Below are 13,334 nucleotides of genomic sequence, written 5' to 3'. Positions count from 1 at the left end.
TACATTTATATTTCTCAACGAGTCGTAACTTTCGAAAATAGCCGCCAGTTTTACTCTTCCAGACAAATATTGCGTTGCAAACATCAATAAGGCCGTGTGTCCACCAAAGTGGCTAAAAACGCTAGCCGCTCTGCTGAAGACGCCTAGCTTTGGGCGCTTGAGAGCGTTTTGGCAGCGCAGCGTTTTTTTCCGTTGAGACGTTTCGTTGCTATGATACAGAATATCCGCAGCACAGTTTACTTGTAACAGATTTCGCAGATAATTTGTTTTATACTAAAAATTTATTTTTCATCAATTTTGTTCGGTTTGCTCTGCTGGTGGATGTCGTTGTACAGAAAGAATGTTGTGACAGTTGGTCGGTGTGGTATTAGCCCCGCCCCCCTCCAATGTGATTGGATGGCTGGGTAAAAAGTGACAGTGAGGAGCGCTGCGTTTTATCCAAAGTTGAACATTCTTCAACTTTCGGCGACCAGTAAAAAACGCAGAGCGCTTTAGCGTGAAAAACCGCTCAGCGCCTCGTTACGCTCATGGCGTTTAAAAAACGCGGCACTCCCATTGAAAACAATTGAAAACACACCAGGCGCGTGAAAAAACCCTTTGGTGGACACACGGCCTGACCGCTTTAAGTTGTCAATGCTGGCAAATGACCATGGTATCAGCGGGATGATCCACGGATAGCTGCATTTAATGCACGACGTGAAGCGGAGTTTAGTTTAATTAAAAGGCACTAGAATACATGAAATGGCATTTACCCACACACTTCTGTTTTGCTTCGACGCATCCACAGGTTTATAAGAACGCTTGTGGAAGCAGTACTTTATCCAAACCCTACATGGCCCACCGCCTTCGAGGGCAGGTTTGTGGATTTGCGTACTGTCCGTTTGAGGATGTTCTGGGAATCGGACATGAACAGGGCTTCACCAGCATGATTGTACCAGGTAAGACACACATACATGAAAGTTCACTCAAAGGACATGTTCACTCCTTCATACCTGCAGGCTTGCTTGTATTGTCAGCTGTTTCATGTACGGTGGAGAGATGAGCTCCGTTCCCAAACCTAGTGAAGCTTATACTGCATTGTAGAGCCGTCGCAGTTTGTCATAAAACAGAAGAGTAACATTTAGTTTTATGTGAAGATCGCTTAATGAACTACATCTCCCGGGAAGCGAAACAACGAGCGAGATCCGCTGCTCCTGTGTGTGCAGTCTGGTACAAAACACTTGATGACGGCGTAACGTTACGATTATAACGCAAGACTATAGAAACAATGACAGATGTTAGCTTCAGTAAAGTTAGCATCAGTAAAGTCAGCGTCAGAAAAGTCAGCGTCAGTAAAGTCAGCGTCAGTAAAGTCAGCGTCGGTAAAGTCAGCGTCGGTAAAGTCAGCGTCGGTAAAGTCAGCGTCGGTAAAGTCAGCGTCGGTAAAGTCAGCGTCGGTAAAGTCAGCGTCGGTAAAGTCAGCGTCGGTAAAGTCAGCTTCGGTAAAGTCAGCGTCGGTAAAGTCAGCGTCAGTAAAGTCAGCGTCAGTAAAGTCAGCGTCAGTAAAGTCAGCGTCAGTAAAGTCAGCGTCAGTAAAGTCAGCGTCGGTAAAGTCAGCGTCGGTAAAGTCAGCGTCAGTAAAGTCAGCGTCAGTAAAGTCAGCGTCAGTAAAGTCAGCGTCAGTAAAGTCAGCGTCAGTAAAGTCAGCGTCAGTAAAGTCAGCGTCAGTAAAGTCAGCTTCAGTAAAGTCAGCTTCAGTAAAGTCAGCTTCAGTAAAGTCAGCGTCAGTAAAGTCAGCGTCAGTAAAGTCAGCGTCAGTAAAGTCAGCGTCAGTAAAGTCAGCGTCAGTAAGGTCAGCGTCAGTAAGGTCAGCGTCAGTAAGGTCAGCGTCAGTAAAGTCAGCGTCAGTAAAGTCAGCGTCAGTAAAGTCAGCGTCAGTAAAGTCAGCGTCAGTAAGGTCAGCTTCAGTAAGGTCAGCGTCAGTAAGGTCAGCGTCAGTAAGGTCAGCGTCAGTAAGGTCAGCGTCAGTAAAGTCAGCGTCAGTAAAGTCAGCGTCAGTAAAGTCAGCGTCAGTAAAGTCAGCGTCAGTAAGGTCAGCGTCAGTAAGGTCAGCGTCAGTAAGGTCAGCGTCAGTAAGGTCAGCGTCAGTAAGGTCAGCGTCAGTAAGGTCAGCTTCAGTAAAGTCAGCGTCAGTAAAGTCAGCGTCAGTAAAGTCAGCGTCAGTAAAGTCAGCGTCAGTAAAGTCAGCGTCAGTAAAGTCAGCGTCAGTAAAGTCAGCGTCAGTAAAGTCAGCGTCAGTAAAGTCAGCGTCAGTAAAGTCAGCGTCAGTAAAGTCAGCGTCAGTAAAGTCAGCGTCAGTAAAGTCAGCGTCAGTAAAGTCAGCGTCAGTAAAGTCAGCGTCAGTAAAGTCAGCGTCAGTAAAGTCAGCGTCAGTAAAGTCAGCGTCAGTAAAGTCAGCGTCAGTAAAGTCAGCGTCAGTAAAGTCAGCGTCAGTAAAGTCAGCGTCAGTAAAGTCAGCGTCAGTAAAGTCAGCGTCAGTAAAGTCAGCGTCAGTAAAGTCAGCGTCAGTAAAGTCAGCGTCAGTAAAGTCAGCGTCAGTAAAGTCAGCGTCAGTAAAGTCAGCGTCAGTAAAGTCAGCGTCAGTAAAGTCAGCGTCAGTAAAGTCAGCGTCAGTAAAGTCAGCGTCAGTAAAGTCAGCGTCAGTAAAGTCAGCGTCAGTAAAGTCAGCGTCAGTAAAGTCAGCGTCAGTAAAGTCAGCGTCAGTAAAGTCAGCGTCAGTAAAGTCAGCGTCAGTAAAGTCAGCGTCAGTAAAGTCAGCGTCAGTAAAGTCAGCGTCAGTAAAGTCAGCGTCAGTAAAGTCAGCGTCAGTAAAGTCAGCGTCAGTAAAGTCAGCGTCAGTAAAGTCAGCGTCAGTAAAGTCAGCGTCAGTAAAGTCAGCGTCAGTAAAGTCAGCGTCAGTAAAGTCAGCGTCAGTAAAGTCAGCGTCAGTAAAGTCAGCGTCAGTAAAGTCAGCGTCAGTAAAGTCAGCGTCAGTAAAGTCAGCGTCAGTAAAGTCAGCGTCAGTAAAGTCAGCGTCAGTAAAGTCAGCGTCAGTAAAGTCAGCGTCAGTAAAGTCAGCGTCAGTAAAGTCAGCGTCAGTAAAGTCAGCGTCAGTAAAGTCAGCGTCAGTAAAGTCAGCGTCAGTAAAGTCAGCGTCAGTAAAGTCAGCGTCAGTAAAGTCAGCGTCAGTAAAGTCAGCGTCAGTAAAGTCAGCGTCAGTAAAGTCAGCGTCAGTAAAGTCAGCGTCAGTAAAGTCAGCGTCAGTAAAGTCAGCGTCAGTAAAGTCAGCGTCAGTAAAGTCAGCGTCAGTAAAGTCAGCGTCAGTAAAGTCAGCGTCAGTAAAGTCAGCGTCAGTAAAGTCAGCGTCAGTAAAGTCAGCGTCAGTAAAGTCAGCGTCAGTAAAGTCAGCGTCAGTAAAGTCAGCGTCAGTAAAGTCAGCGTCAGTAAAGTCAGCGTCAGTAAAGTCAGCGTCAGTAAAGTCAGCGTCAGTAAAGTCAGCGTCAGTAAAGTCAGCGTCAGTAAAGTCAGCGTCAGTAAAGTCAGCGTCAGTAAAGTCAGCGTCAGTAAAGTCAGCGTCAGTAAAGTCAGCGTCAGTAAAGTCAGCGTCAGTAAAGTCAGCGTCAGTAAAGTCAGCGTCAGTAAAGTCAGCGTCAGTAAAGTCAGCGTCAGTAAAGTCAGCGTCAGTAAAGTCAGCGTCAGTAAAGTCAGCGTCAGTAAAGTCAGCGTCAGTAAAGTCAGCGTCAGTAAAGTCAGCGTCAGTAAAGTCAGCGTCAGTAAAGTCAGCGTCAGTAAAGTCAGCGTCAGTAAAGTCAGCGTCAGTAAAGTCAGCGTCAGTAAAGTCAGCGTCAGTAAAGTCAGCGTCAGTAAAGTCAGCGTCAGTAAAGTCAGCGTCAGTAAAGTCAGCGTCAGTAAAGTCAGCGTCAGTAAAGTCAGCGTCAGTAAAGTCAGCGTCAGTAAAGTCAGCGTCAGTAAAGTCAGCGTCAGTAAAGTCAGCGTCAGTAAAGTCAGCGTCAGTAAAGTCAGCGTCAGTAAAGTCAGCGTCAGTAAAGTCAGCGTCAGTAAAGTCAGCGTCAGTAAAGTCAGCGTCAGTAAAGTCAGCGTCAGTAAAGTCAGCGTCAGTAAAGTCAGCGTCAGTAAAGTCAGCGTCAGTAAAGTCAGCGTCAGTAAAGTCAGCGTCAGTAAAGTCAGCGTCAGTAAAGTCAGCGTCAGTAAAGTCAGCGTCAGTAAAGTCAGCGTCAGTAAAGTCAGCGTCAGTAAAGTCAGCGTCAGTAAAGTCAGCGTCAGTAAAGTCAGCGTCAGTAAAGTCAGCGTCAGTAAAGTCAGCGTCAGTAAAGTCAGCGTCAGTAAAGTCAGCGTCAGTAAAGTCAGCGTCAGTAAAGTCAGCGTCAGTAAAGTCAGCGTCAGTAAAGTCAGCGTCAGTAAAGTCAGCGTCAGTAAAGTCAGCGTCAGTAAAGTCAGCGTCAGTAAAGTCAGCGTCAGTAAAGTCAGCGTCAGTAAAGTCAGCGTCAGTAAAGTCAGCGTCAGTAAAGTCAGCGTCAGTAAAGTCAGCGTCAGTAAAGTCAGCGTCAGTAAAGTCAGCGTCAGTAAAGTCAGCGTCAGTAAAGTCAGCGTCAGTAAAGTCAGCGTCAGTAAAGTCAGCGTCAGTAAAGTCAGCGTCAGTAAAGTCAGCGTCAGTAAAGTCAGCGTCAGTAAAGTCAGCGTCAGTAAAGTCAGCGTCAGTAAAGTCAGCGTCAGTAAAGTCAGCGTCAGTAAAGTCAGCGTCAGTAAAGTCAGCGTCAGTAAAGTCAGCGTCAGTAAAGTCAGCGTCAGTAAAGTCAGCGTCAGTAAAGTCAGCGTCAGTAAAGTCAGCGTCAGTAAAGTCAGCGTCAGTAAAGTCAGCGTCAGTAAAGTCAGCGTCAGTAAAGTCAGCGTCAGTAAAGTCAGCGTCAGTAAAGTCAGCGTCAGTAAAGTCAGCGTCAGTAAAGTCAGCGTCAGTAAAGTCAGCGTCAGTAAAGTCAGCGCCAGTAAAGTCAGCGCCAGTAAAGTCAGCGCCAGTAAAGTCAGCGCCAGTAAAGTCAGCGCCAGTAAAGTCAGCGCCAGTAAAGTCAGCGCCAGTAAAGTCAGCGCCAGTAAAGTCAGCGCCAGTAAAGTCAGCGCCAGTAAAGTCAGCGCCAGTAAAGTCAGCGCCAGTAAAGTCAGCGCCAGTAAAGTCAGCGTCAGTAAAGTCAGCGTCAGTAAAGTCAGCGTCAGTAAAGTCAGCGTCAGTAAAGTCAGCGTCAGTAAAGTCAGCGTCAGTAAAGTCAGCGTCAGTAAAGTCAGCGTCAGTAAAGTCAGCGTCAGTAAAGTCAGCGTCAGTAAAGTCAGCTTCAGTAAAGTCAGCGTCAGTAAAGTCAGCGTCAGTAAAGTCAGCGTCAGTAAAGTCAGCGTCAGTAAAGTCAGCGTCAGTAAAGTCAGCGTCAGTAAAGTCAGCGTCAGTAAAGTCAGCGTCAGTAAAGTCAGCGTCAGTAAAGTCAGCGTCAGTAAAGTCAGCGTCAGTAAAGTCAGCGCCAGTAAAGTCAGCGCCAGTAAAGTCAGCGCCAGTAAAGTCAGCGCCAGTAAAGTCAGCGCCAGTAAAGTCAGCGCCAGTAAAGTCAGCGCCAGTAAAGTCAGCGTCAGTAAAGTCAGCGTCAGTAAAGTCAGCGTCAGTAAAGTCAGCTTCAGTAAAGTCAGCGTCAGTAAAGTCAGCGCCAGTAAAGTCAGCTTCAGTAAAGTCAGCGCCAGTAAAGTCAGCGTCAGTAAAGTCAGCGCCAGTAAAGTCAGCGCCAGTAAAGTCAGCGCCAGTAAAGTCAGCGTCAGTAAAGTCAGCGTCAGTAAAGTCAGCGTCAGTAAAGTCAGCGTCAGTAAAGTCAGCGTCAGTAAAGTCAGCGTCAGTAAAGTCAGCGTCAGTAAAGTCAGCGTCAGTAAAGTCAGCGTCAGTAAAGTCAGCGTCAGTAAAGTCAGCGTCAGTAAAGTCAGCGTCAGTAAAGTCAGCGTCAGTAAAGTCAGCGTCAGTAAAGTCAGCGTCAGTAAAGTCAGCGTCAGTAAAGTCAGCGTCAGTAAAGTCAGCGTCAGTAAAGTCAGCGTCAGTAAAGTCAGCGTCAGTAAAGTCAGCGCCAGTAAAGTCAGCGCCAGTAAAGTCAGCGCCAGTAAAGTCAGCGCCAGTAAAGTCAGCGCCAGTAAAGTCAGCGCCAGTAAAGTCAGCGCCAGTAAAGTCAGCGCCAGTAAAGTCAGCGTCAGTAAAGTCAGCGTCAGTAAAGTCAGCGTCAGTAAAGTCAGCGTCAGTAAAGTCAGCGTCAGTAAAGTCAGCGCCAGTAAAGTCAGCTTCAGTAAAGTCAGCGTCAGTAAAGTCAGCGTCAGTAAAGTCAGCTTCAGTAAAGTCAGCGTCAGTAAAGTCAGCGCCAGTAAAGTCAGCTTCAGTAAAGTCAGCGCCAGTAAAGTCAGCGCCAGTAAAGTCAGCGCCAGTAAAGTCAGCGCCAGTAAAGTCAGCGTCAGTAAAGTCAGCGTCAGTAAAGTCAGCGTCAGTAAAGTCAGCGTCAGTAAAGTCAGCGTCAGTAAAGTCAGCGTCAGTAAAGTCAGCGTCAGTAAAGTCAGCGTCAGTAAAGTCAGCGTCAGTAAAGTCAGCGTCAGTAAAGTCAGCGTCAGTAAAGTCAGCGTCAGTAAAGTCAGCGTCAGTAAAGTCAGCGTCAGTAAAGTCAGCGTCAGTAAAGTCAGCGTCAGTAAAGTCAGCGTCAGTAAAGTCAGCGTCAGTAAAGTCAGCGTCAGTAAAGTCAGCGTCAGTAAAGTCAGCGTCAGTAAAGTCAGCGCCAGTAAAGTCAGCGCCAGTAAAGTCAGCGCCAGTAAAGTCAGCGCCAGTAAAGTCAGCGCCAGTAAAGTCAGCGCCAGTAAAGTCAGCGCCAGTAAAGTCAGCGCCAGTAAAGTCAGCGCCAGTAAAGTCAGCGCCAGTAAAGTCAGCGCCAGTAAAGTCAGCGCCAGTAAAGTCAGCGTCAGTAAAGTCAGCGTCAGTAAAGTCAGCGCCAGTAAAGTCAGCTTCAGTAAAGTCAGCGTCAGTAAAGTCAGCGTCAGTAAAGTCAGCGTCAGTAAAGTCAGCTTCAGTAAAGTCAGCGCCAGTAAAGTCAGCGCCAGTAAAGTCAGCGCCAGTAAAGTCAGCGCCAGTAAAGTCAGCGCCAGTAAAGTCAGCTTCAGTAAAGTCAGCGCCAGTAAAGTCAGCGCCAGTAAAGTCAGCGCCAGTAAAGTCAGCGCCAGTAAAGTCAGCGCCAGTAAAGTCAGCGCCAGTAAAGTCAGCGCCAGTAAAGTCAGCGTCAGTAAAGTCAGCGTCAGTAAAGTCAGCGTCAGTAAAGTCAGCGTCAGTAAAGTCAGCGTCAGTAAAGTCAGCGTCAGTAAAGTCAGCGTCAGTAAAGTCAGCGTCAGTAAAGTCAGCGTCAGTAAAGTCAGCGTCAGTAAAGTCAGCGTCAGTAAAGTCAGCGTCAGTAAAGTCAGCGTCAGTAAAGTCAGCGTCAGTAAAGTCAGCGTCAGTAAAGTCAGCGTCAGTAAAGTCAGCGTCAGTAAAGTCAGCGTCAGTAAAGTCAGCGTCAGTAAAGTCAGCGCCAGTAAAGTCAGCGCCAGTAAAGTCAGCGCCAGTAAAGTCAGCGCCAGTAAAGTCAGCGCCAGTAAAGTCAGCGCCAGTAAAGTCAGCGTCAGTAAAGTCAGCGTCAGTAAAGTCAGCGTCAGTAAAGTCAGCGTCAGTAAAGTCAGCGTCAGTAAAGTCAGCGTCAGTAAAGTCAGCGTCAGTAAAGTCAGCGCCAGTAAAGTCAGCGCCAGTAAAGTCAGCGCCAGTAAAGTCAGCGCCAGTAAAGTCAGCGTCAGTAAAGTCAGCGTCAGTAAAGTCAGCGTCAGTAAAGTCAGCGTCAGTAAAGTCAGCGTCAGTAAAGTCAGCGTCAGTAAAGTCAGCGTCAGTAAAGTCAGCGTCAGTAAAGTCAGCGTCAGTAAAGTCAGCGTCAGTAAAGTCAGCGTCAGTAAAGTCAGCGTCAGTAAAGTCAGCGTCAGTAAAGTCAGCGTCAGTAAAGTCAGCGCCAGTAAAGTCAGCGCCAGTAAAGTCAGCGCCAGTAAAGTCAGCGCCAGTAAAGTCAGCGCCAGTAAAGTCAGCGCCAGTAAAGTCAGCGTCAGTAAAGTCAGCGCCAGTAAAGTCAGCGCCAGTAAAGTCAGCGCCAGTAAAGTCAGCGCCAGTAAAGTCAGCGTCAGTAAAGTCAGCGTCAGTAAAGTCAGCGTCAGTAAAGTCAGCGTCAGTAAAGTCAGCGTCAGTAAAGTCAGCGTCAGTAAAGTCAGCGTCAGTAAAGTCAGCGTCAGTAAAGTCAGCGTCAGTAAAGTCAGCGTCAGTAAAGTCAGCGTCAGTAAAGTCAGCGTCAGTAAAGTCAGCGTCAGTAAAGTCAGCGTCAGTAAAGTCAGCGTCAGTAAAGTCAGCGTCAGTAAAGTCAGCGTCAGTAAAGTCAGCGTCAGTAAAGTCAGCGTCAGTAAAGTCAGCGTCAGTAAAGTCAGCGTCAGTAAAGTCAGCGTCAGTAAAGTCAGCGTCAGTAAAGTCAGCGTCAGTAAAGTCAGCGTCAGTAAAGTCAGCTTCAGTAAAGTCAGCGTCAGTAAAGTCAGCGTCAGTAAAGTCAGCGTCAGTAAAGTCAGCGTCAGTAAAGTCAGCTCCAGTAAAGTCAGCTCCAGTAAAGTCAGCGTCAGTAAAGTCAGCGTCAGTAAAGTCAGCGTCAGTAAAGTCAGCGTCAGTAAAGTCAGCGTCAGTAAAGTCAGCGTCAGTAAAGTCAGCGTCAGTAAAGTCAGCGTCAGTAAAGTCAGCGTCAGTAAAGTCAGCGTCAGTAAAGTCAGCGTCAGTAAAGTCAGCGTCAGTAAAGTCAGCGTCAGTAAAGTCAGCGTCAGTAAAGTCAGCGTCAGTAAAGTCAGCGTCAGTAAAGTCAGCGTCAGTAAAGTCAGCGTCAGTAAAGTCAGCTTCAGTAAAGTCAGCGTCAGTAAAGTCAGCGTCAGTAAAGTCAGCTTCAGTAAAGTCAGCTTCAGTAAAGTCAGCTTCAGTAAAGTCAGCTTCAGTAAAGTCAGCTTCAGTAAAGTCAGCGTCAGTAAAGTCAGCTTCAGTAAAGTCAGCTTCAGTAAAGTCAGCGTCAGTAAAGTCAGCTTCAGTAAAGTCAGCTTCAGTAAAGTCAGTAAAGTCAGCTTCAGTAAAGTCAGCTTCAGTAAAGTCAGCGTCAGTAAAGTCAGCTTCAGTAAAGTCAGCTTCAGTAAAGTCAGCTTCAGTAAAGTCAGTTTCAGTAAAGTCAGCGTCAGTAAAGTCAGCTTCAGTAAAGTCAGCTTCAGTAAAGTCAGCGTCAGTAAAGTCAGCTTCAGTAAAGTCAGCTTCAGTAAAGTCAGCTTCAGTAAAGTCAGCTTCAGTAAAGTCAGCTTCAGTAAAGTCAGCTTCAGTAAAGTCAGCTTCAGTAAAGTTAGCTTCAGTAAAGTCAGCTTCAGTAAAGTCAGCTTCAGTAAAGTCAGCTTCAGTAAAGTTAGCTTCAGTAAAGTTAGCATCAGTAAAGTCAGCTTCAGTAAAGTTAGCTTCAGTAAAGTCAGCTTCAGTAAAGTCAGCTTCAGTAAAGTCAGCGTCAGTAAAGTCAGCGTCAGTAAAGTCAGCGTCATTCATTGAGAGAACATGTGCGCCTTTGGGGTTTGTAGTCTTTGTAATTACGTATTTTCACAGTCTTATACCTCAACATTTTACTTTAAAATGTATCTTTTAAATTGACAAACATCATATGTGTAATTCAGGGCACAATTCAAACGAGATCAAAATATTTGTTGTCTCTCGCCATCGACTACCATACAATATTTTTCCGAAATAAGGTCCCATGGTGGTCCAGCGGAAGGGGAGGGGCTTAGGCTGTCTATATAGCCCTTTATTTAGGAGGTGGGGTTTATGTAAATTCTAGGGTTGGTGATGTCACTAACCCGGGAGGAATGTTGTGTAGTCCCTACCAGCCGTTTGTTGTAGTCCTTAAAAACTGTTTTCTTTAAAAGCAAATATCTCCCTTTGCTTTGAACTTTGAGCTTTGTAACTTTGCAGATGTTGTTTATGCTCAAACAGCAACATTACACACTAACTACAGTTAGAAAAGTGAAATCATAATCAATCACCCCTTTAATATCAGATGTAAACGAGGGCTGAATGTCACAAAAAATTTATAGGTCACATTTCACTTCAAAAAAGGAGAATGCAAAGCTCTTGAATGTCTCTCCAGGTGCAGGAGAACCGAACTTTGATGCGCTGGACACAAACCCGTACCGCAGCTTTAAGCAGAGACAGGAGTGGGAGGTCAAGGCCCTGCTGGAGAAGGTGCAGCCTGAGCTGATCGGCTTGGACCCGGGGCAGCTGGGTAAAGTGGACCAGGCCAGCTTTGAGCAGAGGCACAAGGAACGGGTTGAGGCGTTGGTAAGTACATCACTGGTAACCCTGCACAAATACATATGGGCGAGAGTGCAGTTAGCTGGAACATCCCATTAGTAGTAGGGCTGTCACTTTTGTGAAAAAATCCTGTTCGATTTTTGAGACATAAGTGTTAAAAAGACGTGTCTAAAGACGTTTCCATTTTCAACAACAAATACAGGCAAATCCACGGACACCTAACAGGCATTAGGACAAGCGTAAAGAGGGCGCTTGAGACGCACAAGTCAGCAATATTTCTGATGATTTATTGGCGTGAAGTTTCGTGCACAATGACAAACAGGAGCGCAACATTCAGGGATTGAGATTAACACCCTCGACCCGCCAAACGCGGCTAAAAATTAACTTTGGCGGGAAACGCTGTCAAATCACGAGCCAATCTGGCGTGTTTCTGTGTTTACTCACTTTGCTGGGGAAGTTCGTGTGAGACAAATCTGCGCGGATTTAGCGCAAATACGCAACTCGTGATCCTCATGATATATTAAATACAACGGCGCTTTATTTGTTGTGGCACGTAATACTTCACTTGCATTGAAGTAATAGCGAATATTAAAAAGCATTTGGTGAACAGAAAAGACATTGTTATTTTCCAGCATCCCACATGTTCTGTGTGCTGTGTTGATCTGTCCACCTAAAACACACGTTTGGTTAAAAAAAAAAAAGCCGTTAAAATCGATTCCCTATTTTCGTTTTCTAAACTTGTGTTGGATGGTCCGATCGATTGTGCAATCGATTTTCGAACGTAAAGTGACAGCCCTAATTAGTAGTGGGCAATATGACCAATATTTTCACAGTATCAGAACATTTTATTTAACGATAAAGATATATATCACGATTTGTTTTTATTTATGTTATAAAATGTATATGGAGCCCCTAGATGGACATGAAGGAGATGTTTTATGTCAATGCTTTTGCGTTCCCCCCGAGAAACTCAAAACACAAGAACATTGAAATATTTATTTTTTCCCTCTCATCTAATTTTTTTTTCATCACCATGTCCCTTTAGGGGCTTCGTAAAAAATAAGAAGCAAATTAAAAACAATAGTACAAAGATACAAATTAGATCACGTAAAAAACATTTATTTAACATGTATTAAGAAATACTGCAATAATCAAATGTAAAAAAAAATACTGCGTAGGATGAACGAAATATAAATTGATTCTTATTAAAGCTAGAAAAGTTATTCAGTCAAGAGCAGTGAGAGATTTTCTCTTTGTGGTTTAATTAACATTAATGAGTTTTCACCTTGTTTACGTTCACTTCAGACTAGACATGTATCAGTATTCGGTAATGTGATATATCGCAATAATGAAACATGCACAATATTGTTATCGTGGGCACCTCAAAATACTGTGAAGAATTATTTATTCCACATAAATAGCATTTTTAGAGTGCATTTTAAGAATACTTTACCCTTCAACCATTTAAAATGCACAAAAGAAATAGCCAATAGTGTTTCGTTTCTATCACAGCTCGGCCAGAGCCGTTGATCTCCTCCTAATCTCATCAGTTTCTCCTCATAATCTCCTCCATATCGCTTTAAAATACAGCATTCTGTGCAGAACTCAAGATGTCTGATACGTGTTCTGGTCTAACTCGATCACATGATCCGCTCTGTGTTTGGTGTCTCTGGACCGGAGCGTACGAGAAACCAGACGGTTGGATGTCTTTAGTTCAGACTTTGTCTTGTCTTTATTTCAGGGCTTTGATCCATTGGCAAAAGAGAAGTTTAAGCCCATAAAAAAGAAGAAGGGAAGAAGTTCGGCTGGTTCTGTGGAGAAAAGAAAGAGGAAAGTCGCCCATGAGGATCAGAGGGTATTTACTTTTTACTTTTAATTTTTGTCTCTCTCTGTCTGTCGTCTTTAATGTATTAGCATGTTCAAGCTCAATGTTTGTATTAGTGGTATTTGATACTGATAATGTTTGCGGTTTGTTAAACACACCACTTCAGATTAATGATTTTGTGAGACACAGTTTGTTGAGGATGTTTGCTTGTGAGGAGAGGTAACTTTAACCAAGCAGATTCAAATCTTTGGCTTGTTGACAACAGGTAAAAGTATATAGCGTTACGCAACAGGCCAGAATATTAAACACTTGAGGGATTTTTGCAGTTAAAAGTTAAGATTACAGTTAATAGTGTTTTTCTTTTGCTCTTTGTTCACATCACTTCCTCTCTCGTGTGATTCTGCAGGATGTAATTCGACAATCCGTACAAGAGAAAATGGACAAACAGAAAGAGCTGGAAGAAAAGTCCAAGGAGAAGAAAGTGTCGGGAATGAAGAAGACTCTTGACCGTTTCAGGAAGTAGAGCAACGGTGACCGCTGTGAACATGAGGACTAATGCAAAGGAGAATACAGTATTCAGAAGACATTTTTATAACAAAACCTCTGGCGGTCTTTTCTACTGTTCCTTGATTGCGTGCAAAACAAAGCTATTTGCTTGTTTAATAAAATGCCTAGAATATCTATAAGAAATTGCACATGTATTTATTTTTAAAGACCCAGTTTTCGTTTTAAATGCTTTCCACCCACACAAGTTTCTTGTCCACACTGAAAACATAATAAAATCTCACTGAGATGATGGCGAGAGACCAGGCGTAAAGTTCTCATGCTATTCTATTCTGATCGTTTTATTAGCAAAATATCTCAGCGTTTTTGACACAGGACGGCGATTGAGTGTACATTTTCTGTCGTCTTTGCAGGATATACAATATGTAAGTAAGATTTATCTTTATCAACACTGACAGTGTATAAACACATCTATGGGTACAATATGCATCACATGACTAAACGTGTCATCGTTAGGGTTTGGTATAGTTTGAATTTTGACGATTCTTATCGATTCCTAATTTCAAATCTAATAAGGGAAATAAAAAAATG

The 13,334-nt window shown here is 44.5% G+C and overlaps 1 protein-coding gene across 1 annotated transcript in view; it reads left to right on the top strand.

The window, feature by feature from the left end:
• The window catches only part of wdr46 (WD repeat domain 46), a 37,826-nt gene extending 24,898 nt beyond the window's left edge, over positions 1-12,928 (top strand). Inside the window, exons 11-14 of the mRNA XM_056246926.1 lie at positions 788-938; positions 10,251-10,441; positions 12,156-12,269; positions 12,646-12,928. Of these exons, the coding sequence (XP_056102901.1) occupies positions 788-938; positions 10,251-10,441; positions 12,156-12,269; positions 12,646-12,762 (573 nt within the window). The 3' untranslated portion in view covers positions 12,763-12,928. The remainder of the gene's footprint in view (positions 1-787; positions 939-10,250; positions 10,442-12,155; positions 12,270-12,645) is intronic.
• Positions 12,929-13,334: the final 406 nt, after the last annotated feature.

The sequence above is a fragment of the Rhinichthys klamathensis genome, unplaced genomic scaffold, assembly GCF_029890125.1.
Source record: "Rhinichthys klamathensis goyatoka isolate OS25496 unplaced genomic scaffold, OSU_Roscu_1.1 h1tg000040l_1, whole genome shotgun sequence".
NCBI lineage: Eukaryota > Metazoa > Chordata > Actinopteri > Cypriniformes > Leuciscidae > Rhinichthys > Rhinichthys klamathensis.
Note: the sequence above shows the minus strand (reverse complement) of the source record. Positions and strands in the feature narration are given on the sequence as shown.